Source organism: Ambystoma mexicanum, chromosome 4p (genome assembly GCF_040938575.1).
Source record: "Ambystoma mexicanum isolate Mex_15411 chromosome 4p, UKY_AmexF1_1, whole genome shotgun sequence".
NCBI classification, from domain to species: Eukaryota; Metazoa; Chordata; class Amphibia; order Caudata; family Ambystomatidae; genus Ambystoma; species Ambystoma mexicanum.
In genome coordinates this window covers 1,098,611,723-1,098,639,366 of record NC_090927.1, presented here as the reverse complement: position 1 = coordinate 1,098,639,366, position 27,644 = coordinate 1,098,611,723, and the positions used below count along the sequence as shown (strand labels likewise).

Below are 27,644 nucleotides of genomic sequence, written 5' to 3'. Positions count from 1 at the left end.
TGCTGAAAATATTAAGTACCCGGAAATTGATTATTTCCTCCTCTCTGCACACATAGCAACATTTATTATCAAGCATGCATAAGTATTCTTCCATCTCAGAATTGGTAGACATCAAAGGATGCCTCCCACAGAAAGAGCTTTATTTGCACAGGCGGAGAAGCTACGGCGGATTCTCCTAACTCTTCCCGTAGCTTCCTGTGAGGCTGAGAGGAGCTTTAGTGCTTTGTGATGACTGAAAACGTGGTTGCATATAACTGTGACTCAGAAAAGACTCAGTCATGTTTGTGCGTGCAATATACACAAAGATATAATGGATCTAGTTGCCATACAAACAGTAGTAACAGAATGTGCCATGCATACTGAACGCCGCCAAAACGATTTAGTTTTTTGAACAAATGTGCATGATCATCCCTCACTACAAATAAATGGGCAGATTTTACTCTGTGCTTTGTGTCTGTAGCAAAGTCCTGGGTGTCCCCTGCCCCCCCCCGCCCCCAGATTGTATGTGTCTCCTACGCCCCTGTCCTATTTGATTGTGCCATTATAAAACTCTTCCGTGAATCAGGCTCTCAATGTAAGTGGTTGCATCCTTTGGCGTACTGCGCATTGGCTGCAGAAATAACCTTTAATCCCAAATTACTTCCACTCACTTTATACCTTCAGGTGTTCAAGTGTGCATTATCTCGACAGTGCCACATTATGCTGCAAACTGCATTACATTCAAACTAGACGGCGCTTTGCAAACAACTGTAATACTCTATTTACACAATCTCCATGTTAATGTTCTGAATTAGCCCTCATGTGGCAGCACCTCACTGTTTAAAGTTTAAAGTCCTCTTGTTAAACAGAAATACATGTACAAACGGACACTATTTATAGGTCTGTAAATCAGCAGCCCTTCAACAACTTCACCAACGACATTGCTGAATGGGTAATTTGTGATGTATTCTGTTTATTAACACGCGTTTACAATGCTGAGCAGGGATACCTTCCCAGCATGGACAAATGAAGGCATGTTGCGTGCAGGGGTCATTAAATGTCACTGTGTAATCTCGGCGCCAAGTGCAGCAGAAGGCTGTTTTTTTTTTGTTTTTCTTCAGATTTTGCGATAAACCTAGAAATCGCTTAGAGATTAGAAAAGCTAAGAGTTCCTCATCAATTCCAACACTAGTTTGATGACATTTTTAGACTTCTGTTTTGTTTGTCTTGAATTTCTTGTGCAGAGCATGCCACATTGAACTGCTGAATAATGCTTTCAGAGATGTTGAAGGTGAGGGGGCAGTATAAGGCCTATATCGATGAAGGTATAAATAATGGCAGTACACCGGAATACTTTGTGGTTCCCTCTTTGTGTTGAGGTTTCTGTACTGGAACGCTTCTTTCAAGTTTGTGGTTTTTCTTAAGTCAAAGAACGATTTGGCTGGTGCCCTATAAGCGTGGCTGCCTGGTGGGTATTGTGGGGCCGGTGGTGGACACACAGCCGCCTCACAAGTGCTGGGGCCCGCAGCACCTTGGTAGATTGCCGGTATAACTCGGACATCCTGTTGCTGTAGGGTGGGACACTGGTGGTCCATGGGGACATGGGCGCTGGGCGGCTCAGCACCTTGGTAGATTGCCGGGATAACTCGGACATCCTGTTGCTGTAGGGCGGGACACTGGTGGCCCATGGGGACATGGGCGCTGGGCAGCTCAGCACCTTGGTAGATTTCAGGTATGACTCTGACTTACTGTTGCTGCAGGGCGGGACCCTGATGGCCAATGGGGACATAGGCCTGGGGTGCCGGGGGCAAAGAGGATGCGGGGGCACCCGGGATGGAGGTTGGCCTGGGTGGACCCAGGGCACCATGCTGATCTGGGGACCCAGACCAGCGAGACCGGCAGGACCGTGATCACACGGTGTGGGCCTGCAGGCCAGGGCTGCAGGACGGTGATCACACGGTATAGGCCTGCAGGCCCGAAATGAGAGACGGGGTCAACTATTTCATTGTTGGAGTCTGCAGCCGTTCTGAGGCATGTGCATGCAGGAGCTCCTTTTATGACGCATGGCCCGTCTCAAAAGGGCAATACACTTGGGGGGGGGCCCACACATAACAGTGAGCTTCATTCTTCCATCACATCTCTGTATTTGGGTGTTAGGTGGAATAAGGTGTGCCATGCCCTTAGATTGGAGCCGTCCTATTGGCATCCAGTGGCTTCATGTATTGTGTCCTAGAAGAGGCTTTTAGGGTTTGCGCACCATAAGTGGCTTTCTTTCAGAGGTACCCCATGAACCTGATTTGGGGCATGCAACGTTAGTTGAGCCTGGTGGTGGGGCTGGATTATGGGGTAAAGAGGAGCACTTGCATACCACTTCCCCAATCCCCAAATTATTCTAGGAAAAAAAAGATAAGCAGTGGTGTATTAAAAAAAAAAACTTTTAGTGAGTATACCAGATGATGCATTGTTGTGCACCTGCAAATGATGTACCATATGTCTTTGTATTAGTGTACATGGGTTTACTCATTATTGCTATGCATGTTGTACCTGGTTCTTATAATGGACATGAGAACTACTGATGGTCGAACTTCACAAAATCTGTCTTGTGGGAAGATCAAGACATTTTGTGCGGGTTTGACTTACGCTATTGGATTCCCACATGTTTTCCCAATAGTCGAACCCTGCATCTGGACTCAAGGTGGTCCTTTGAGTGCCACCGTCCAGTTATGATGCTATTATCCATGGGGGGATTATGTCAATTAGTCAATTAGAGGTCTCGAGCCATTCCAAACTAGGCTTGAGGGCCTTTAAAAGACCCACCTTGCTTCCTTATTGCTTTTTTGGGTTTTGTTAGGTCGTCAAGAGAGCAGTGGGCAGGACCAGTCACAAATTGGAAGTTTTCGAGAGATTTTGGGGGTGCTTTTGGCAAGTTTAAGGTCGTATTTGGAGGTGTTTATTTAGTTTTTTTGTGATGCTTGTGGACTCCTGTTTTAGCCCTTTTTGGCTGTTTCTGTGTGTTTTCAGCTAACTCTCCAATCTTCCATTTACAACCTCATTCCCCCACTGAAAAAGAAAAAAAAAACAAAGAAATGTATACGTGTCGTTTACTAGTTACTTCCTTCATGTCACCTCCTCAAAAAAAGTTGAAAATCCTCTTGTACTTTCCCCAACTCGTCTTTCCCTTTGTGTGTCATCCGAAAAATGTAAAAATATCAAAAAGGCTTCGTAAAGCTACCCCTTCCCTGTGTTTCTAGAAACCTTTGTTTACACAGATAAGTCTTCCTGTGCTGTGTATTAGGCATCTGAAACAAAGAGGCACCCAGAGTTTGGGCAGGAGGAGCATGTACCAGCTAACCATCATCAAAACACCAAAAAGGGTCCCTGACCATTTCTGATGTTCAACACCCAAGCATTGCCTAGAAAATGCAACACCTAGTTTTTTGTATAAGTAGTTTACTCTGTTATTGTCACATTTATTAATGTATAGTTGCATTCCTATTTCTCAACATCAGAACACCTTTGTGAATATAAAGATGCAGCCCAATCCATATGGTAACTTCAATAAAACCACAACTTCTAAATGTAATGGGATGGATCTATTGAAGGACTCGCGATTGAGTTGCTAACAGAAAAATCAACACCCTGTGCCAACAAATATGGACACAATACTACTTTCTCATGAGAGCAGAACATTTGGCACTCCCAAACAGCCTCTTTGACCTTGCAGCTGTAATCATCTTGTGACTCCTGTATTGAAACATGTTGCTTTCCTATCACATTCCCTTCCCCATCTCTCCTGGGAACCAGGTGACTTTATCAAAAACGCCATTATGGGCTGCTGTTCAGGCCTATTCAGCCTATCAGGTGTAATTCCAATGGTCTTGCCTTGTTTGTTTGTTTATTTGGTAATGTGCACCAAACCCTCAGGAAGCTGGGCGCAGCTGTTAAAAGAATATTTGAAGCTTAGTTACAACATAAAAGGTAAGTACATAACATAAACAATTACAGTGCATACAATTGGTGTACAGGGGTGCAAAATACAGGTAGGTACTGAAATAGGGTCAATAGAGTAATACACATAGAATCACGCGGAGTATCCTAAGGTCAGGAGCATAGGTAAGTAGAGAGGGTGAGCGATTTCTTAGATGTCTTTGAAGCAAAGCCAGTTCAGTAAAATACGCCTAAATCTAGAGTATGGCTGTTCCAATCTAAAGGCAGTGGGGAGTGCAGGAAAGAGCCACTTTGACTGGGAAGCTGTCTCCACCAGCTTTGAAGAGTCTAAATCGTGGAATTTCTAAGCAGAGATGGTTGGATGATCTAGTATGGTGAGAGGAGATTTTTCTGCTCAGTCTGGCAGAGAGATATGGTGATGAGGCATTATTAAGGCATTTGAAAGTGAGGGATACCGTTTTGAGGAGTATCCTGTTGCAAATTTTTAGCCAGTGCTGGTCTCTTCTGAGGTTAGATATGTGCTCTCTACGGGGTATATTCAGAGCTGCTCTCAGTGCATTATTTTGTAATATTTGCATTTTATTTAGGATGGTGTTCTTAGCGCCTACGTAGAGGGCATTTCAGTAGTCTAGCTTGGACATTATTAGTGCATTGGAGAGCGTAATGCAGCTAGCTTTGGATAAAAAGGGTCTGCAGGCCCTAATCGGTTTACAGGTATGAACTGTAGATGAGGCCATGGAACTAACTTGTTTGTTTAAGTGTTAATGTAGAATCAAGGTAAAAACCTAATGTTTTTACCTCAGTTACTACTTTGATTATGTTGCCATCCATGTTGAATGCAGCATAGTTGGGGCTGAGTTTTTTTAGGTTAGAGTCAGAACCCAGAATCAGGATCTCAGTTTTGGCGTCATTCAGGCAGAGACCATGTGAGGCCATCCATGCCTGAATGAGGAGGTATATCCTATTTACCAGAGCCGTGTCTTTGACGAAGTTGCCCGAAAGGGGTATGAGGATCTGGGTGTCATCAGCATAATTGGTATATGCGACACCCAGCCTATCAAGTTTTTTTGAAGAGTGGCTTGGTAAAGATTTTATACATTGTCGGTGAGACGCATGAACCTTGTGGAACACCACAGGTAATTTGGATTGGGTCTGCTGAGGCAGAAGGGGAGAACACTCTCAGCGTACGGTTAGCTAGGAACCCAGGTTATAGCTTCACTCGAGAAATGGGCAGCTGACGCTAGGTGTTCGCATAACACTGCATGATCCACCAAGTCAAAAGCTGCTGATAGGTCGAGGAGGAGTAGTATAGCTGTTTTACCTTTATCCTGCAACTCGTTGATTTGTGTCTTTAAATCAATTAGGGCCATTTCAGTCCCGTGTCGTGGTCTGAATCCGGATTGGCGTGAACCTAGTAGGAGGTTAGCCTCAAGGTAGCTTTGGATTTAGAGGCAGGCTACTCTGTCCATGATTTTGAGGAAGAATAGGAACGTTGTAATAGGTCTGTAATTAGTGGGGATGGCCGGATCTAGGGTCTGTTTCTTAAGGGGTGGTAGTACCCAAGATTCTTTGAGGTTGATTGGGATGGTGCACGACTTGAAGGAAGCGTTGATTAGCTTGGAGATAAAAGATGCTAGGTCTCTAGCTGCATCCCTAATTATTTGTGCTGGGCAGCTGTCACCGTGACAGTTAGAGGGCTTCAGGGATAATATAACCTTTTCAGTTTCCAGTGTGGAGATATTGGCGAATCTGAAAGGTGTATCACTGTTTAGCGTTGCAGTGGATGGGGTAGGATGCGTCTCAGTGGAATGCAAGGATGCTTTTTATCAGCTATTTTAGTCTGCAGAGTAGCTATTTTGTTAGATAGAGCATTTTAGATGCTAGTACACCATTGTTTATCTTTTGGGATATTGTCCATGGCTGGAATAGGGTTTTCCATTTCACGAAGGATGGTGAAAAGCTCCTTGGTATTCGAGTTAGCCTTGGTAATTCTTTCATTGAACGTGTTCCTTTTGGTAAGGATTATTTCTTTCTTATACCTATTTGCAAAAATGGTTAGTAGGGTTTTGTTCTCGACCGTAGGGGAGTCTCACCAAATAGTTTGTAGTTTCCTTTTTTGGAGTCGTAATTCTTTCAGTTGGGGTGTGAACCAAGTATTACGGTGTGACTTTTGTGTGCTTTTGCATAGTTTGACTGGCACAATAGTGTCAAGGGCCTTAGTCATAGTGTTATTAAAGGTCTCTACTAGTGCGTTTGGGGTCGGAATGATTGGTAATTGAAGAGAGGGTAGGTAGGAGGAGAGGAAGTCATTTTTCAACAGTGATGTCTTTTTGCTTCTAGTTGGGAGCGGTGGTGCTATTTCAATGTTTTTCTGCTCTTGGGGCTCTATTGAGGAGGAGAAACCGATTAGGTGGTGGTCGGTCCAAGGTTGAGGGGTTATGTTAGTGATAGTGATAGAACAGTTCAAGTTGGCTAACCAGTCTAATATTTGCCCTTTCATGTGAGTTGGGTCAAGGACTTTTTGGGTCAGGCCATGTTCTGTCAAAATGGTTTCAATAGATTGGGCCGGTTTATCATCAAGGTCATTGACACCCAAATTGAAGTCTCCTTATAGTAGGAATAATGTTGTTGGTGAGGAGGCTGGAGAGGTCTTCCTCAAAGGTGCCTGTTGGACCAGGGGGTCTATATACTAAAAAGATGGTTAATGTGCTATTATTGGAGATAGGGAGTTTGGCGACGAGTAGTTCGCAAAATTTGATTTCAGGGCGTGTGGTTAGCCTTAATGCCAATTTGGTTTTGGCTATGATAGCACGGCCGCCCCCTCTGAAATTGGGCCTGTTAACTCTCAGTGTTTGGTAGTTGTCTGGTATAGCTAACATGAGGGCTGGACCGGCTGCGTCATGTAGCCAGGATTCAGTAACAGCCAAAATGTCTAGGTCGTCAATAGAGAGTATGTCTGCAATTTTGGTAGTATGCGCCATAAGGGATATAGCGTTGATGAGGGCTCCTGAAACCGTTGTCATTTTGTTCTGCCCTTAGAGAGGGGATGGTCTTTGTTTAGGGTGGTTGGTTCTAGTGTGATTGCGAGGAGAGTGGGCGATGATGTGGGTCTGAGTTTTTTGCAAGGTTTCAGAGGTTGGTATCTGTGGCAAGGGTATTATGCCTGAGGTGGGAGTCTGGGGACCTGATTCTAATAGATTTAGGGTTGTAGATCTGGGGCAGTCTTGCTCGGAGTCTCCGGGTTCTCTCCTGCGAGGTGCAGGGTAATAGATTGATGCAGGCCATTATTGTGAAGGCACAGATGAGTGTCAGTCATATATTAGTCAGTTGACTCTTTATGGTGTGCATAGTTCTGTTTGACTATGATGGTTAGTATTCCGTGTGTGTAGAGCCCGGTCGGGGCTGGGGCAGTGACAAGTGGGGCGCGTACTAAATAATTATACTGGCTCACATTAGTGCCCTTCTCTCAAGGAGGGCAGTATAATCACAACCTATTTCGATACCTTGGCCAGCCTTGCCTCTAAACCTTTGTTCACGTAAGAAAGTGTCATTCACTACCATTTTATTTATCCAATGTCGGGAACATGCTGTTACTTATCTCCTGTCTAGTGCACCTGGCTTGGAACAATAATCCATATCTGTGTAGCGTTTCACCCTTCCTCCAAGGCATTGGCACTCTAGGTACTTGCTGTGGAGAAACAAGAATAAAATCCTATAAATAAATTAATAAAGCATTCATTTATTCGGCCTAGTACTCTAAATGGCAAAAGGCTCCACTCTTTAACAGGGTGTCGTAATGTGTTGCATGGCTCGTGGACCTGAGGCATGGGCTTGTGATGTTCGTTGTGACAGTGAACGGGGGAGGATGTGTCGTAATGTGTTGCATGCTCGTGGACCTGAGGCATGGGCTCGTGATGTAGAGAGTGAAGTGCGTGGTTGCTTGTGAGGATTCTAGGTTTGGCAGTTGGAAGAATGCTGTTGGAGAATACGTTTACTGCCGGGTGGGGTGTTACCGGTGCCGCTCACTGACAATGTAACTTAACAAAGGATGGCACTGTAACATGGAATAAAGATACCATTCATTACTTACCTGAGTGGCTGAATTCCTTATTGATGAGGTTACATCACAGGGCCTTGTTCAAAATGGCCGGACTCTGGCTAACGGGACCAGTATCCCTTATGCTACTAAAAATCACTGCCTACCCTACATAATGGTTACATCACGTGGAACTTGAGTCACTCTTTCTGCACCGAACAAAAGCAACAAAAAGAAAACTTACACTAATGCTAGCTAAAAAAAGCTCTTCCTAATCTCTAAGTGTGATAGACAACATCATTGCTGCCCCTCCTTTCATCATATAGCGCTCTCTCGTGTGTGTCAAAACTGTAAGTATAATCGATATGTGTGCAAAAATGCTAAAACGAATGGCAAAGATACTGACACTAAAACCAGCAGCTCTTTCTGCTAATAGAATGTACACAACCTGAACTTCCTCTCACGTCTGGGACGTTGAACCTGCATGCCAACAAAAACGATTTTGTATGCAACTCCCCTGTTTCAAAATCCCCTCAGAGAGTCATTACAGAATGGGCGGAAGTGTAACCTGCACGGCCTGTGACTAAAACAACAACGTTCCAGTGAACTGTTCTCACTGCTTGCTGACTGGGAGAATCAAGGCACTCAAAGCAGGACTGGTATCTGGATACCACTCCTGCTTGGTTGTTCTTACCATCTGTGTCAAGGTTGTTTTTACCTTCGCTGCACCTGAGTGGATATAACGTTTCCAACAACCAGGGGCGTTGCTAGGGGGGGGCTAGGGGGGCTATAGCCCCTGATCATTTGGTTGTAGCCCTGGATAGAATCCCAGGAGCTACAGCCAAAAGACTAGCTAGCCCCCAGTCCCAACAGTTCCGACATCAGCGTAGCCCCGGGTCTTTCCCCTGCCAACAACTATTGTTTAATTCTATCAACTCTTCGGTGTGCACGAGAACGACTTCAGATTTTAAATAAAGGCATTCCTCTTTTTTTGTATTCACATATTTATTGAATATTAAGTCAAATGCAACAGACCGACAGTTTACAGAAATAATCCCCCCTCCCCAGATCCCATGTTGAACAGATCATATGTTACAGCTCCAAAAACCTCTCCCAAATTTCTTTGTGAAGGTTGTATTTGTTTTTCCTGTGTAAAATCACTTTTTCCATCAAAGACATTCTACGCAAATCTTCCAACCATTCAGTTACAGGGGGCAACTTTGCACTTTTCAATTCCCTGAGTGCAATTTCCTTCGCGGACAGCGAAGCCCTGTAGAACCAACATCTCTGCGTCCTTTGAGGACTAGGCAAGTTTACCAGCCCAGAAACCCATTCTCATTTTTATGAACCACGTAAAAGGTCACAGAAATTAATGTGATGGACAGAAGGCTGCACAACGTAATGTGTTTACTGGACCATTCATCACTACTCCATTTCAATTGTTCTGAACACCCAAAACCATACAACAGTAGTCAACAGTGGCAGCATGCACAATAACACAAACATAAATGTAGCTCATCGTGTGGTCGCCACAACACCATTTCCAAGCATTACCGTGCACTGTGACGAACAAAGTAATAAACATGGAAAAAGAATGACAAACTTGGGTGACAACCATGCGTGCTTGTGCGTTACCTGTCTGCTTTACGTGCCTAACCTCAGTGACAGACTTCTGCGCGGGCTCGCTTTGCGGTCGCTGGTCTGGAGAAGCACCAGCAGCTCATCCAAGCGGCTGTGGCAAGGACCATGCCTGCGCGTTGGAAGGTGGTGCAGGGGCACGTGCGGACACCACTGACACCCAATGCATAATACACAGGTAGTGCCACAGCAAAGTGACCCTCCCTTGCAGCATACTGGAGGATGTTTTTCCTAATTCCTATTCTTTTATTTTAAAAAGAAAGTTTCCTGCAATGGTTTCTTTTAAAAAATGGTTGTATAATAATGGTAGAACTGGAGAAAAAAAAGTAGAGGAGCACCACTCCTACTCACTTCGACCACTGGTTCTGAGCCCGTTGTGCCTGGATACCCAATCTACAGCTCAATGAGGTGGACACATGCCTGGGGATGCTTGTGTTCTCATGCAGAAGGGATGTGACCCAGTAGTTCGGCTCACTCTGCTGCTTTTAGGGAGGAACCAAGCCTCATTTGCTTAAGGTCTTTCCCCTGAACCTTGGAAACACTTTCATTTATAACTTTTGACCTAATTTAGGAAAGATCACCAAATACGGCAAGCAAGTGCCATGGCCACATCTGAACGCTCATGTCGAAATGGGTGAAGTTTTGTGGATATTTCATTTAGAACAAGGATTTATTTGCATTGAGTTCTCCATAAACTCTGCCCCCTCCATCCCTAGAAAGATGCTTTCGTGGAAGCATATGCCAAAATTGCTTCATTTTTCAAGGTTTTTTGGCACACACCAAGCTCTAACCTGACATGAGTACATGTGCACTTATATTCACAGGCATATCATCCAACCCCCGTGCCTCCTGTCGAGATCTAATAGCCACTAGACAGGCAGTATGATAGCTCAGGTGGTTGAGGGCTCGCTGCTGTAATCTTTGTCAGAAGGTCAAGTCCTGGCTAGGCCAACTGAGCCCTTCAACCATCTGAGGTTGATAAAAGAGTACCAACTTCGGTTGGGTGATCATTGTATCTAATGTGTTCTCTATACAGGGATTTTGCTGCATAAATAACTTAGCATGATATATAGCATTGACAGATTCCAGGATGATGCCATTCTATTCTGCTTCATCTGCAATTGTGTTTTACACTTTAACTAGTGCTTTCCGCACAAAGTGCAAGGCCTTAATGATGAAGGACCAGGTGATGCAAATGTATGGGCATTTCCAGGTAATGAAAAGCATGTTTTGAGTTGAGTACTCCTACTGCCTCTTACCGAACCAATCTGTTCCCCTGAGCAGAATGTGTATAGCCCATTTCTATCAGTGATCAGGTTTGCATCTTGACTGTCGATTAACCACTTAACCGCGGAAGTGGGCAGAGCCTACAATGATTTCTTATGCGAATTCAGGAAGAATATGCTCGCCCTTGGATTTTGTGAGGCAACTCAGCACTTGGCATTCTTAACTGCTTTACCAAAAATGGGAGTCATGTTTCCCTCAGCAAGTCCTATCGGGGCTTGCATTAGGACCCCCGAGCCCTTTGACCCCTCTGTGCAAGTGTACCAGGCCAGAATGCAGCAGTGGCTGAATCCTAATGCTCGTCAGAATACAGCTCTTGAGAATTTGGAAAGCTTATGCTCAAATTGATGCTCCTAAAAGTCTGTCTCCTGCTACACGACTTGCCTATGAATGATCCCCCATCTCCTTATTCGGAGACGGGTTTGACATTCAATCAATTAATCACACTCATGCGTTTAACACAAGTAAATTAGAGCTCATTGAATTGTTTGGTTAGTTTCAACTTCATGTGGTTAAGGCTCTCGGGACCAGGCACTTATCGTTCAATCCGCGTCCGGACTTTCCACCAATATGCAGCTTTTGAAAGGCCCTGGTGCCTCTTGTAACAGTCCAGGCACGCAAGCCCCTCCCTATGTCCTTTTCTGGAGGGATGTAACTCTGGAGCGCTGCTCACAGTTCATCAAGGTCGCTTCATCTGGAACAGACTACCTTTTGCAGACCCCTATACCTCTCAGTGCGTCAACCTAGAAGGCAAAGGTGATAGCCCTTCTCTCTTTCTCCATCTTAACTTACTCAGAACCACTCTCGCCTTTTTCCAACCCCCTCTGTAAGGGTGCTCCTCTCCATAACCATTACTACTTGCTCATTTTCTGCCTTTGGCTTGATCATGAATCCCCATTGCACATGTGTCTCTTCCTAGATGGGAAGCTGTTATTTTATTCATTGCTTTAAAGATTTCAGAAATACCGTAGCAATCATGTTGCTGCTCACCTTCTAACCATTGCCAAACCCCTACCAAAACACTTCCCACTCCAATCCCTCAAAAGTCACTCTATGCTTCTTCTCCCCTGAAGACCCATGACCACAACAATCTACCAGGACATCCACCACAGCAGTAAAACTGGTGATTACATTCCTGAATGCCTCATTAGATTTTGGACCCTTCCAGCCAATGTCATCATCGCCTGCATTACTTTGCCACAGCAGAACCAGGCCAAAATGTATATGCTACCCAAAAAAAAGAGCAATTGATAATGGTTGTTTCATCACCAAATACATTTAAATGGCAATTGATCTACAGCTACTCAACCTATTAGAATTCAACATAGTACTCAGCGATGCACAAGCATGCTTTTCTCATGAAGAGACACGGAGTCTGCACTCATTGGACAACCTGAAGAATGAGTGAAGCTAAGCTAAGGCACCCGCTGCCCTCATCCTCAATCTTCATAATAGTCCCTGCTTTGACAAGGTCCTTAATCAGGCAGCTGTTTCAGGTTGGTTGGGGGCATACAGGCTGAACCTTGCGCTGATTTGCAACTTTTCTCTCGTTGGCAGATCCCAAACAATATCTTTACCCCATCTTTCCTCCACGCATCCTATACGGTTCTCCTAATGTTCCCCATTTTCCTATATGGTTCCGTATCTACCTAAATCCATTGACTCCCCTGCTTCAACAGATAGTCCTGACATGCCACAACTGCTTCAAAGACCCTCAGATCATCCTTAACCTGGAAACCTCACTTGACTCAGTGATTGAGCCCAATGTCTGCTCAAAGTGGGCCAAGGGCAAGTCTACCTGAAACTAATTGTGGGCAATTCTAATATCATGGGCTGTCTCACATGGTCTTCCAACGTGGGACCTCTGCCAATCCCAACATGTCTCTGAGGGTGACCCTGGGATGACACCTCTCATTGGAACATCACATGCACTCACGAGTCAAATCTTCCTTTTATGACTTGAGGGTCCTAAAGACCGCTTTTCATTTCATGGACCTTGCACAAAGGTTTCAGGCTACTATCCCAATCTCTCAACTATGCCAACAGGCTTTCTCTGGGCGCTCTGGAAAACCCAACAATGATACGCTGACTCCATCTTGACTTTGTGGGTCTTGAATGTGGCCACACGACGTAGCTGAGAATGTTCCGCGGCATCCATTCCCTCGCAGAGCTGTCAGTTGACAATTCTAGGAAGTTCACTTGTCAGGATAAAATTAAATAAAACTTGGATTTTTAAGCATACAGTGAGGTTAAAAATAAGTAGGGAAACCTCTGTTCAGAATGCCCTAGTGGGTTTTGCCATCGCAACACATTCTAAACAAAGAGGTGATGGCTGGAAGGTTTAGAATTAATCTTAACCACTGGCAATGCTCTGGGCAACCCTCCAGACCACCGTTCTTCGCCTGCCAAGCCATTACAGAAGGGAAAGACCATATGCAAATCAGGCTTGGCCCCACCCCAAAAGGGGCAGTCCAGCCCGAACTGCTAGGCCACATCCCTTCTGCACGAGACCACAAGCATCCCCAAACATGTTTCGCCCTTGTTGGGGCCCATCAGTGAGGAGTAGCTTGGGTCTCTAGGCCCAGCAGGCACGGGACCCACGTCTGGGCATACCCGTCCCACTCGGGGTGTCATAGCAAAAACAAAGAGGTGATGGCTGGAAGGTTTAGAATTAATCTTAACCACTGGCAATGCTCTGGGCAACCCTCCAGACCACCGTTCGTCGCCTGCCAAGCCATTACAGAAGGGAAAGACCATATGCAAATCAGGCTTGGCCCCACCCCAAAAGGGGCAGTCCAGCCCGAACTGCTAGGCCACATCCCTTCTGCACGAGACCACAAGCATCCCCAAACATGTTTCGCCCTTGTTGGGGCTCATCAGTGAGGAGTAGCTTGGGTCTCTAGGCCCAGCAGGCACGGGACCCACGTCTGGGCATACCCGTCCCACTCGGGGTGACATAGCAAAAACAAAGAGGTGATGGCTGGAAGGTTTAGAATTAATCTTAACCACTGGCAATGCTCTGGGCAACCCTCCAGACCACCGTTCTTCGCCTGCCAAGCCATTACAGAAGGGAAAGACCATATGCAAATCAGGCTTGGCCCCACCCCAAAAGGGGCAGTCCAGCCCGAACTGCTAGGCCACATCCCTTCTGCACGAGACCACAAGCATCCCCAAACATGTTTCGCCCTTGTTGGGGCTCATCAGTGAGGAGTAGCTTGGGTCTCTAGGCCCAGCAGGCACGGGACCCACGTCTGGGCATACCCGTCCCACTCGGGGTGACATAGCAAAAACAAAGAGGTGATGGCTGGAAGGTTTAGAATTAATCTTAACCACTGGCAATGCTCTGGGCAACCCTCCAGACCACCGTTCTTCGCCTGCCAAGCCATTACAGAAGGGAAAGACCATATGCAAATCAGGCTTGGCCCCACCCCAAAAGGGGCAGTCCAGCCCGAACTGCTAGGCCACATCCCTTCTGCACGAGACCACAAGCATCCCCAAACATGTTTCGCCCTTGTTGGGGCTCATCAGTGAGGAGTAGCTTGGGTCTCTAGGCCCAGCAGGCACGGGACCCACGTCTGGGCATACCCGTCCCACTCGGGGTGACATAGCAAAAACAAAGAGGTGATGGCTGGAAGGTTTAGAATTAATCTTAACCACTGGCAATGCTCTGGGCAACCCTCCAGACCACCGTTCTTCGCCTGCCAAGCCATTACAGAAGGGAAAGACCATATGCAAATCAGGCTTGGCCCCACCCCAAAAGGGGCAGTCCAGCCCGAACTGCTAGGCCACATCCCTTCTGCACGAGACCACAAACATCCCCAAACATGTTTCGCCCTTGTTGGGGCTCATCAGTGAGGAGTAGCTTGGGTCTCTAGGCCCAGCAGGCACGGGACCCACGTCTGGGCATACCCGTCCCACTCGGGGTGACATAGCAAAAACAAAGAGGTGATGGCTGGAAGGTTTAGAATTAATCTTAACCACTGGCAATGCTCTGGGCAACCCTCCAGACCACCGTTCTTCGCCTGCCAAGCCATTACAGAAGGGAAAGACCATATGCAAATCAGGCTTGGCCCCACCCCAAAAGGGGCAGTCCAGCCCGAACTGCTAGGCCACATCCCTTCTGCACGAGACCACAAGCATCCCCAAACATGTTTCGCCCTTGTTGGGGCTCATCAGTGAGGAGTAGCTTGGGTCTCTAGGCCCAGCAGGCACGGGACCCACGTCTGGGCATACCCGTCCCACTCGGGGTGACATAGCAAAAACAAAGAGGTGATGGCTGGAAGGTTTAGAATTAATCTTAACCACTGGCAATGCTCTTGGGGTGGGGCCAAGCCTGATTTGCATATGGTCTTTCCCTTCTGTAATGGCTTGGCAGGCGAAGAACGGTGGTCTGGAGGGTTGCCCAGAGCGTTGCCAGTGGTTAAGATTAATTCTAAACCTTCCAGCCATCACCTCTTTGTTTTTGCTATGTCACCCCGAGTGGGACGGGTATGCCCAGACGTGGGTCCCGTGCCTGCTGGGCCTAGAGACCCAAGCTACTCCTCACTGATGAGCCCCAACAAGGGCGAAACATGTTTGGGGATGCTTGTGGTCTCGTGCAGGAGGGATGTGGCCTAGCAGTTCGGGCTGGACTGCCCCTTTTGGGGTGGGGCCAAGCCTGATTTGCATATGGTCTTTCCCTTCTGTAATGGCTTGGCAGGCGAAGAACGGTGGTCTGGAGGGTTGCCCAGAGCGTTGCCAGTGGTTAAGATTAATTCTAAACCTTCCAGCCATCACCTCTTTGTTTTTGCTATGTCACCCCGAGTGGGACGGGTATGCCCAGACGTGGGTCCCGTGCCTGCTGGGCCTAGAGACCCAAGCTACTCCTCACTGATGAGCCCCAACAAGGGCGAAACATGTTTGGGGATGCTTGTGGTCTCGTGCAGGAGGGATGTGGCCTAGCAGTTCGGGCTGGACTGCCCCTTTTGGGGTGGGGCCAAGCCTGATTTGCATATGGTCTTTCCCTTCTGTAATGGCTTGGCAGGCGAAGAACGGTGGTCTGGAGGGTTGCCCAGAGCGTTGCCAGTGGTTAAGATTAATTCTAAACCTTCCAGCCATCACCTCTTTGTTTTTGCTATCGCAACACATTCTGCCATCAGCACCTTTTGCAGAGCTGGATGCTGGTAGCAGATCGGAATTCATTATACAATGGCGCAACATCACAATACATGGCAAACATCACAATAGGGAAACTTATGTGCCTAAGGTAAACTGTGCTCAGCAGAAGCAGAATGAAACCTTTGTGCAATATACGCCAAAGTAAACTCTTGTGGCAATTCAATGTTCAAAGAATATTGTGCCTCAGCAAACTGTTGACATTCCAAAGGAAAACTGACTGTGGAGTAAGAAGGATTGGGATCGCTAGTGAAGAACTCAGAAGAAACCTAGCCATTTCAATTGGGGCTTGCAAGCTTCACAGTGGGGTGTGAGTCCAGAAAGCGCATTTGCAGATATCAAAAAGGTGGAAACGACTGTGGTTTATCCATCTGCAGCACGGAGGCTGAGTGTAATCATCTGCTGGTGAGTTCCCCCCATCTCCCGCTCTCCTTTTGGTCTCCACTTCCCTCTCTCTGCCCATTCCTTTCAGCCGCTATAGTTTATTTATTTTTGCCCTTGTGTCCCTCCAGCCGCTTTTGTTCATTTACTTTAGCCTATTCTCCTCCAGCTCCTGTCCTGCCTCCCTCCCCTCCCTTCACCCGCCCAGAACAGTGCAGATAGGCACGCACAGACCCACGTGGCCGGAAGAACTGTGTAGCCTTTAGGATCACTCGCCATGCTGGAGCCCAGGGCAATTGTTTTGCAGCATGGAGGGTGAGTGTAATGATCTGCCGGTGAGTGCCCCCTCTCTGCCCTTCTCCTTTTTATCTCCCCCTCCCTTTCCATGCCACTTTCATTTATTTATTTTTGTCCCCCCCTACCCTCTAGCTGCTTTTATATATTTACTTAGCTTGCTCCCCTCCACCACCTGTACCAAACCAGTGAGGATGGGCCCGCACAGACCCACATGGCCGGAACAGCCTACTTTAGGAAGTTCCCCAGGGCACACTTGCCCGAGCAGCCAGCTAAGGGTCCAACAAAGGTCAGCTCCTCTCTGGGCAGCTCCCATCCCTGTTTGCCCCTGTTTGCCATAGACATCTGCATAGAACCCTACAGCAACAACTAGGGTAAGGTGGTACGGGCGGGGAGAACAGCCATTACTGTGCTCATCCAAAACCCTGCCACTTCTTCATTGCTACTTTCAAATCAGAACATTGTGTAGATTACCTGCTGCACTCCTTAGATAGCCTAATAGATGTATTTTGGAGGGCAGACTTTGGGTTGCACTTGAAGCATTTTGGGGGCGGGCAGTGGGTCGCACTTACATTTATTTGGGGGTATGAAATGTGTTGGACTTAGGTGTAATTTTGGGGGCAGGAAATATGTTGCACTTAAATTTATTTTTGGGGTCAGGAAAGGTGTTGCACTTGGATGTATTTGGGGCAGTTAATGTGTTGCACTTAAAAATGTTTTTGGAGGCAGGAAATGTGTTGGATTTAGATGTATTTTGGGGCAGCAAATGTGCTAGACATAGATGCATTTTAGGGCAGCAACTGTGCCAGACTTAGATGTATTTTCGGGGCAGGAAATGTGTTGCACTTAGATGTATTTTGAGAGCAGGAAATGCATTGGATTTAGATGTATTTGGGGGCAGGAAAGGTGTTGGACTTGGATGTATTTAGGGGCTGCAAATGTTGTAGACTTGTATGTATTTGGGGGCAGGACATTTGTTGGGCGCAGATGTATTTCGTGGCAGGAAATGTCTTAGACTTAGATATATTTGGGGGGCAGGAAAGGTGTTTCACTTAGATGTATTTTGGGGAAGGAAATATGTTGGACTTAGATAAGTAATTTTCATTTTTATAGTGCTACGAACCGTCGGGCATTTGAGTGCTGCTTATTATTACCCAAAGTGTGTGGTGCTTATGTATCGACCTTGGAAGGATGAAAGGCTGAGTTTGGCCCTGCCGGGATTCGAACCTGCATCGGCAGGCTCTGCACGGGAGCACTCTACTCGCTGTGCTATCTGACCAGCTGATGTATTTTTGGGGACAGGAAATGTGTTGCACTTAAATGTATTTTTGGGACAGGAAATGTGGTGAATTTAGATATATTTGGGGAGCAGGAAAGATCTTGGATTTAGAGGTATTGGGGGCAGGAAATGTGTTGGACATAGATGTATTTTGGGGGCAGTAAATGTGTTGCACTTAGATGTATTTTGGGGACAGTACATGTGTTGGATCTAGATGCATTTGGGGAGCAGCAAAGGTGTTGGACTTGCATGTACTTATGGCGGCAAGAAATGTGTTGCACTTATATGTATTTTGGGTGGCAGGAAATATGTTAGACTTAGATGTATTTTGGGGACAGAAAAGGTGTTACACTTAAATGTGTTTTGGGGGCAGGAAATATGTTGCACTTAGATGTATATTGGGGCAGGAAATGTGTTGCAATTAGATGCATTTTGAGGGCAGGAAATGTGTTGGGCTTACATGCATTTGGGGGCAGGAAATGTGTTGCACTTAGTTGTATTTAGGGCAACTGGTCTGTTACACTTAGAAGATATATTATGATAGCTTGATAGGGATGCTTAGAAGAAATATTATGGCAACCCAGCTAGAACGCCCAGAGGACTCCGGACAACCTGATCAAACAGTGGCATCAATAACAAAGCCCCATCTGAGCCTCAAGGTACGTATAATGCACCATTTCGGTGGACATCTGATGACCTACAACAAATTCGGTCTAGCTGGGCAGATAACGCTTTCGCCTCCTTACATCAGATTAAGCCTCAACACCTCTGCCATCAGAATACAGCGACGACCTACAACAAACATTCGGTCCAGCTGGACACATGAAGAGTCTCTCGCCCTTGCGCACTCTCCTGACCTTCCTCAGCACTCATCCACATGCCTGATCTCTTGGGTTGCTTACTGGAGCCCGGCCAGCCCACCTAATTCCTTATCTTGGCCAAATGCACACACACATTCTAAGCCTTTTCTGAGAATTTTCCCATACTCTGTAATGCGGTCCCTGAGGGAGTTCCCACCACAAGCACATTGAGACCCTATTAATGAGAAAAGGCACTTTATGACTACTACTACAAAGCTAAGACGGTTGGCAATAGGGGCCCTTTACTTGGCCTCCAATGATTACCTGCAGCTGTGAATGAATTGTGGATAAAATATTTCATGTTAAACCGGTAGCTTGAATTTCGGGCAGCAACAATGTCACTTGAAGAGTCAGGCTTTTTACATCTTTTTTTAAAGGCATCAACACGTGAAAATAAGTGAAAGTAGTCTTAGAAAACAAGCATTGGCAAAGCCAGTAGTTATAGTTAGGCAAGTTATAGGAAAGGTAATGCCATCAAATTCCTTGTATACAGTAGTCACGATGCATTAGGTATAGCCTCACATGGGCAGGTACCGCTATTCTATGCCAGGTACAACCTCAAATGCCCCATTAGTTGCATCATATCATCGTTCCACCACACTGTTTTTGAATTTATAGATGCTAGCCCTGGGAATGAGGTATTCGGGGCTTACCTCTCCGTTGTATATTAATAACATGCAAGCTTAGTCACCATAAGTTAGGTGTAGCCTCACAGGTGCTTCCATCAAGTGCCAAGGGTATGTACATATAAGGTATTGTTTCGTAGTTGCTGCCATTGTGCCTCGTGCTGATAGAATGGCCCAGGTGGACGGTACCTGGTAAAAAATCGCTACAACCCAATGATGCCTTCTATTCCCTGCCGGGGCCTTAAAATAATTCAACATTTAAAAAAACTTATGATCAGCACTTGTGAAATTAATTCAATCCTCTTGGATGGGATAGAAACCCTAGTGGGGCTGTAGGCATTTTTTTATTTGTTCTAATGGACCTCCCTTCAGCTATTAATATATATAATATTTATTGCTGTTAAACATTCTGACAGGCCCATGGGGATCTTCCTGTCTGTGCAGGAAAAGGAGAATAATTAAAGAGGTGTTTAGATGGGGTTGCGAGATAGGGGCAAGGGTAGCAGCAAACAGGCGTGGGATCCTCAGTCCCAGCACTAAGGGTCCAATGGCACCTCCTTATGAAGCCTTGGTATGACGTGGGCAATCAATTCCTGGCCGCCCTGAGTGTGGGTAGGCCAAAATAATTCCAATGCTCTGATGTACATCCTCCAGCATGATCTCCCCCTCCCTACACTGATAGCATTGTTTAATGCCTATGTGGCGCTAGAGTGCTACCCATAAGCCAAGATCTAAAAAAGCATTGGCAATGCCAACAGTTTGGGCTTTTGCCAGGCACTGACATAGTGGTGTTAACTGAGCATCGATGGCATTGCCTGCTAAATGGGTCATGTAGCTGGGCATAAAATAGCAGTTGCTGGCAATTGCATAGTACTTAGTGCATTGTACTTATAAAACAGCCAAAACTGTTGGCTTTGTCTGTACTTAACAGGACTTCAGTGAAGGACACTCATACTGCTTATAAATCGAGTGCCTGAAGGCAGACCTGGATGACATTTTCATTACGCCAGTAGCACGTTTACAAATTCAAGTCATTAACTCTCAGAAGACTGCTTTGATAAAACACTGGCAGGCCTTCAAAGGTAAATATGCATTGTAAGGCTTGATAAATATAGCCCACAGATATCCGAGTAAAGTGTGTTTTGGACAGGGAGGTGCAAGAAGTGGGTGGGAATGGCCGTAGGGATTATCCTGGCCATTGGCAGTCAATGGGTGGGTGAATAACCAAACGAGAATAACCAAACGAGACCCGCAAGCTTTGTGTCCCTACTCATACAACATGTCTCCCTAGCTGTACTCTAATGCAACATTTTGACATATAGGTGCCACTTTGGTGCCACCTAATAGCCAAAATTAAAAACAAGTCCTGCATGATTTACAGGCTCCCCATTTAACGTCCACTAGTTTGGGATTATCCTCTTCCTGTTTTAGTCCACTCTCTATGTTCACAGTGGAAAGACTCGATCGGATTGGAGAGAGAGAAGCACATGGCGGCTGAGGGACCATTAAGTAACGGGAGAGGTAAGGCATAAGTTAAAGAATGGAAGGAAACACGGAGTGAAGTGGGCGGAGGAGCGAGGAGTGGGCGTAATACAGGGGCATGGTTTATCTTCGCCAGTACACATGTTTTTAAAAACCCAGTGCAACATAAACACAAGAAAAATGGGGGTATTGCTTTATTCAGGTAATAATATTCCACAATTGTTTAGCAGTGGAAATGAAACATTTGTCAAAATACAATCATTCTGTTGAAAATAAAACAAGAGCAGTGATGCCTGGGCAGAGAGTTTACGAGTTAAGTGCTCACCTCAGGGACAGTCTGCACTTTGCAACTGTCATTCCCTTGGCGGGATTGACTTAGCCTTCCGAGGTTGATGCCTTTGGGGGCCCTAAAAATGGTTTCTTCCGAAGGCCTCCACGTCTATGCAGAGCATCCTTGATTAGCTCCTCCATACAGCCCACCTGCACACTGGAGTGAAATGAAAAGCACATGCCTTCTTTCACATTCTCCTGCATGTAGGTAAACGCTGCGCCCCCAGGCAGTGCTTAACATGGGTGTCGGGTGTTTGCCAGAGCTGAGCCCATGGACGTATTCCTGGGACTGGCACTTACCGTCTCAGCCCCAGTTCAATTATGAGGTGTTTTTTCCGTCACTTGAATTTTTTTTTGATGTCAGTCTTAGTCACTCAACAAGCAACACAAGTGTTAGCCACAGCAGCTGTGCTGTGCTAGTTTTCAATTTTCATGGATAACGATGAGCTGGAGGGTGAATGTACTAGTCGCTCATGCTGGTCTAGTTAATAAACTGCCCTTGTCAGACGGCATGACTTTGGTTCTCCTTCCCTACTAGAATAACTGCACTATCACAGCAACGTGGGCGGCTCAACAGCCATGGTCCTAGGTACAGCTGACTAGTTCAGATGGCAGGCCCACACGCACTGTCCATATGATGCTGGCTTCCATGCCCCTCTGCAGGCAGGGGCACTTAGAGGGCACATGAACGGTTTGGTAATTTGGGCACTTTCTCTTCTGGTATGCCACCAGCATGGGGGACACCTATACACAGCTGCATGCCAGGCTGCCAGCTCACCGAGTGCAAAGCACACAATGGCCCTTGTCTGTGTATGTTTTCACACAGTCACTTCTGGCCAAAGGTAGGGCAAAGGGGCACTTGGCATAGAGAGGACAACACCAGGACAGTCAACAGTGGCACCAGACGGACAAGGCTAGAGAAAAGGCCACTGCCAAGGACGCAGCGCCGGGGCTCAGTGCTGACCTTTAGAAATGAATCTTGCTCATGTGTTTAGCAGGCAAGTTAATCAGTCAGTCCATCCCTTTAGTACATGAAGACAACACTGTTCCTCTCTTTTCTGTGGCTAGATGGCAAACCTGTTCCACTTCCCACCTATGGAGTTAGATGAAATTCCTAAACAGGATGATGTGTTTAAAGAAGCAGTTAAACATTTGGTATAACTATGGTTATGTTATTTTTTATTTATTTATTTTGACATTTATAAAGGGCGCCGAACCCGGGGGAATCTTTGCACCGTGCTAGAAGTTCCAAGAATTAGGCCCTATACCTCACTGTGACTTATCTGTTAACACTACTGTTCCCCAGAATTGATTCAGTTGGTAGTGTGCGCTATTAAAAAAAAAGACTCACTCATGGAATAATAGATTATAGAATAGGATTGATTTAATCCAAAAATTATCATTTGTGAATAGTGAAAATGTTTTCTTTGTTGCTGCACATACAGCATACAAAGAAATATGTGTTTACAAATGTGTGAAGTGCCCTGAGGATCTTAGTTACATATTCGTAGATGTTGCTTATTTTTTAGAGGAGTTTCAGTAAATGCATATTGATAGTCTTTTATGGGTGTCCAGCATTCAATCGAGAGCAAAGGTATAACGAAAATAAGGTTATTAGCAGCAATAATCTCTTTTGAGGCAACAAAATCTAAGTGATGGTGCACGGTTTAGACAATGAGAATTTACATGAGATCACGATCAGTCATTATTACTCCCTAAAAATAGTCTAATAATCCCCAAAAATAAAAATAGGGGGTAAAAATAATCCCAACAAAAAATAGGAAACAGACACGTAGGACCTTGTGCCCCCGCTTTCCCCCCACACAGCTGCATGGATATGTTTGGAGCAGTAGTGCATGTAGTACCGCAGGAAGACACTACTTTTATACCTGCCTAATCCGGAAGAAGTAAACCTGTACTTTTAATGTGCATAAATAGCTGACGCAAAGAAACTATTGTTACAAAATCATTTCTGTTTTCCAGTTAAAGCAAAGTTTTACTGTAAAATACTCGAATTGGGCTTACATGTTTACTCCCTAAAAATCATTTTACTCCTAACTTTCAAAAAGATGGAGTTAAATACTCCCACATCCAACTTTTATCTGGAGTTCTGCTTGAGATAATAATAGCGAATTATGATTTGCAATTCTGTTGGCTTCTTTGCTGTGAATTCTTCGTATTTTACATACTTCACTTATGAGTTAATAAAAGCAGCCTTTTTGTACTGCTTTGATTTTATAGTGTTGAGGCGGGCTTTGTGGTGTGAGAGGGTGCATTTTGGTAATTCGTTCTTGGTGCTAAATTGTCTAGAAACTGTCCTGGCGGCATCGCCAGAGAAAGACTGCAGACTCTTGAAGGTTCAACTCTAAGCAGAATGATCCCGATTCTCTGCTCTCTGGGGGTTCCTTGTGAAGTGGCCAGAGGCTGTCCCCCACCTCCTGCAGCGTCCCCCGTGCCACTCTGGAAGCGTGAGTTTGATTGTCCTCACTGAGCAGCTGTAGAATCTAGCCAAATATGAATATATGTCCCGTGGGCTGGTGACATTTTCGTGCTGGTGTTGTGACAAATGAAAAGAGCACAACGCCCAGTGTGCATTACTTGCTCACAAGGTTTCACACTTGACTCACTATTACATAGTTCTCAAATATAACATCTTGTGATTATTCTTATGTTCCCAAAATGCTCTTCGATTTTAGACAAAGCAGCGGAAATTCACTTTGATGCTATTCCTACACCCCTTTTCTCACATTTACAGAATCAGGGTGATTGTCTCACTTAATGGTTTGTTTACCCATTGTGAGTAATTTTTTTTTACAGACTAAGATTTATTTACAGAATCAGAGACATGTTGTACAATATGCAGACTGAATGCAAATAAGGCGACCTAAGACCATGCAGAGCGAGCCACAATATTTGTTTGAAGGGTCTCGTGATGTATTGTTTGAGTCACTCTGCGCACTCATACCAAGCCTGCCTTCATTTCACATACCACTTAATGCACTGTTTTTTGCAATGCATACATAGGCTATTGGAGCAGAGCGTGAGATGAGAGAATAGCTTGGCAACCTCATTTTGATCCCTGGGTCGTGTGTCAGAAAGATGTCACCAAACATGCACATTGTGCTTCCAGTTCCTCGTTCATGCACAGGGAAGCCCATGCTTCTCGGAGGCTGGGCCAGATAAAAAAAATCACTGTTGTGTCTGTGGTTTAGGAAAGGTACTTTTCTTTTTTTTATTAAGTTTTTATTTTTTGTTTGTACAAAAGTCTCGCCATTTTGTACCGTGGCATGCCATTTTTTACTGGGTATTTATGATAAAGTGAGCATGGTAAGTGTTATTACGTGGCTAGACTGGCTGCTCCTAGCCATTTCTTAATGTGGCATGACATTACTCTGCTCAGCATCTTTGATAAAACAAGCATGTTAAGTGTTATTAAGGGGCTAGACTGCCAGTTTGGGGTTGCCAGACTAGCCATTTTGCCGTGTGGCAATGACATTTGTTTTCTGGGCCTCTAGGATAAAGTAAGCATGTTAAGTGTTACTACATGGCTGGTTTGCCATTTTGGTGCATCCAGTCAAGTTATTTCTTTGGCATAGCATTTCATTGTGGGCATCTATGATAAAGTAAGCATGATAAGTGCTATCGTGTGGCCAGACTGGCATTTTGGTGCAGCCAGTCCAGCCATTTCTTACTGTGGCATGACATTTATCTGGGCATCTATGGTTAAGCAAATATGATAAGTGTTATTAAGTTCCTGGACTCGACCACATTATGCAGCCAGCCGGCAAAGCCAACAAGTATTTTCTTACATTGGGATACTGCCATATATTGGCAGAACCAGCATGGACTTTGTTTTATATTATCATTACTGGCATGTATTGATGAAGCCTTTATGGGCATGTTTGTGCACAGCCAGTGTGAACATGTTTTTATGCTGGCACATATTGCTGATTGGAGTAAAGGCATCGTGAAAATGTGTTGGGAAGTGCTCCTGTGCATTGTTGGTGAATTGTGTCTATTGGACTTACTCAACAAAGCCAATTGTGAAGTGTCTGTCTTTTTACCCATTTCTTCATGGAAATACCGATTTTTCTTTTTTTTCCGCACATTCCCACACAATTATATGCAGTGGAAGCCCACTCCCCCCCTCCCCCGTAGGTCCCAACAGAAATGCGCAGTTAAAAATGCAGCATTTTCAGCCTCTGCATTTTGTGCTGCAAAATTATGATGTGATACCCGTGTATACTGTATACTTTATAATGCATCTTTTTAAACCATTATTCAAACCAATGATCAGGGAGGAATGGGAGAAACACAACCCCCCTCCAACCGCACTGAACTCTTTTGTTGGTTCAGGCTCCCTCGCTACGTTTGGTCGATCTGGCATATTTGTGGGAAATGTTTCGCCCCTTCAATTAATAAATTCAGCAGACATCCCTGGATGAGTGGCTCATAGGTGAATGGGTAAGAATGTATGCATGCATGGCTGATGGCAGGGACATTTTCTTACACGTTTTACTGGCATTTTTGGGGAACGTCCACTTGATGAATGTTATTACTTGGAGGAGGGTTTGGGGATGGGGATTTGCAGCACAATGGGCCGGCAGACTGGACATTTTCTTCATGTGGCATGACATTTTTTACTCGCATAAGGAGTACGGTGTGCTCTTACAGGGGGACGATGGGGGCACCTGTGCAGTCAACAAGTACATGTTTTCTTACTGTGGCATTGCCTGTTTTACTGGTGTTGAGGGCAAAGTCAACATGATGAGTGTTCTTACATGGATGGTGGAGGCATTTGTGCAGCTACACAATCAAATGATTTCTTACTGTGGCATCGTGTGTTTTACTGGCGTTTAGGGCAAAGTCAACATGAAGAGTATTCTTACATGGTGGTGCAGGAGTTTAACAAGCATTTGTGCAGCAGCAATAACATTTTGTTCTTGTGGCTGGAGATTTTTACTGTCATTAAGGGCAAAGCCAACAAGAGGATGTTCATAAATGGAAATACAGCCATATACTAACAGTGTCAGCATGAACATGTTTTCTTATGGTATCATTACTGTGCATAATATTACTGGCCACCCACAGAGTTGGCTAGCACATTTGGGTGTCGGGAGGCGCCGCTGCCTCCTTGTTTCCACACTAGGTGAAAGATTTAACATGTAATTAAACACATGTATCGTTCACCGTTTTCCAGATACAGTGCACAGTGTGCTCCTGCAGCAGTATGATCATCAGGTGTATTGCACATGCGTAGTAGTCCAGCCCAGCGGTCCGTACATTTGTTGCCGAGCTTGGGGTGGGGGGCCATCAGCATAGCTCGCCGGAGGGTCCCCCATATTTTGTGTTACACCACTGTGAGAGAGGGACTTAACATAACTACTCTTGTTAGCGAAAGATATAATAACAACCAGCGGTCAGCGGGCATGACGCAAAATCAAGAGGTAGCCCAATCGATACTAAGACACTGCAAAAAGGTAGCCATGTGCAGTAGACATCGAAGAATTACACACAGCGGGCTAGATTTTTGTGCCACATTGCCTGGAAAGAAATGATCAAGTCCACATACCATCTAATCATTCATATTTTAATGGGTTCCAATATTTCCATTTTCTGAGTACAATTAATTTCTTTATGAAATAGAAGAGAATGCATTTTGCCCACCTCATAAACGAAAACATTTTTCAAATTAATTTATTCAAAGGAATTTGGTGTCACAAAGTTTTTTTAAAACTCATTTAAAGTAGGATGATCGGATCCAAATAAAAACACTTTATATCGCAAGACTTTTGTAACATGAACAGGGCAAATGCCCCTATCTGATGGCATGGAAGATGGGCGGTGTGGTGCTTGTGAATCTATGTGATGTTTGGAGGAGGCCAAGCTGACCTGGAAATGTGTCTTTTTCTTTTTTACCAGGTGCTCTGCGTCTGCATGCTGACCACCATCCTCGGATTGATATTTGGATTAAAGCCAAGCTGCTCAAAAGAAGGTAAAAATACAAGAGTCCCCCCTCCCCTCCTGCATGGGGGCAAATGCTAGTTACCCTTCCGGAAGTTGCTATGTGTATTTGCCATACAGAATTTCCTTTATATAAGTCTAGTATCAGATGTTCAATGGATGCATTTTTGGGGAAATCATTAAACGGTGGTGGCTCGAGAACTTTGAAAGTGGTTCGGTCCCATCCTGTGGCAAGCACGCGGGCATTGTGAGGTATCGTGGCTCTGTATGCCGGTCTGGACTGGCCTATAGGGAACTCTGCCGATTTCCCAGTAAGCCTCTGCTCCCTGGGCCTCTTTTGTGTGGCATTTCCAAATGTTCCTATAGGAAAAGGGTTGGGCTTGCTGAAA

The 27,644-nt window shown here is 45.4% G+C and overlaps 1 protein-coding gene across 1 annotated transcript in view; it reads left to right on the top strand.

The window, feature by feature from the left end:
- The window catches only part of ENPP1 (ectonucleotide pyrophosphatase/phosphodiesterase 1), a 594,855-nt gene that overhangs the window by 81,454 nt on the left and 485,757 nt on the right, over nucleotides 1-27,644 (top strand). Inside the window, exon 2 of the mRNA XM_069606684.1 lies at nucleotides 27,214-27,286. Coding sequence (XP_069462785.1) covers nucleotides 27,214-27,286 — 73 coding nt within the window. The remainder of the gene's footprint in view (nucleotides 1-27,213; nucleotides 27,287-27,644) is intronic.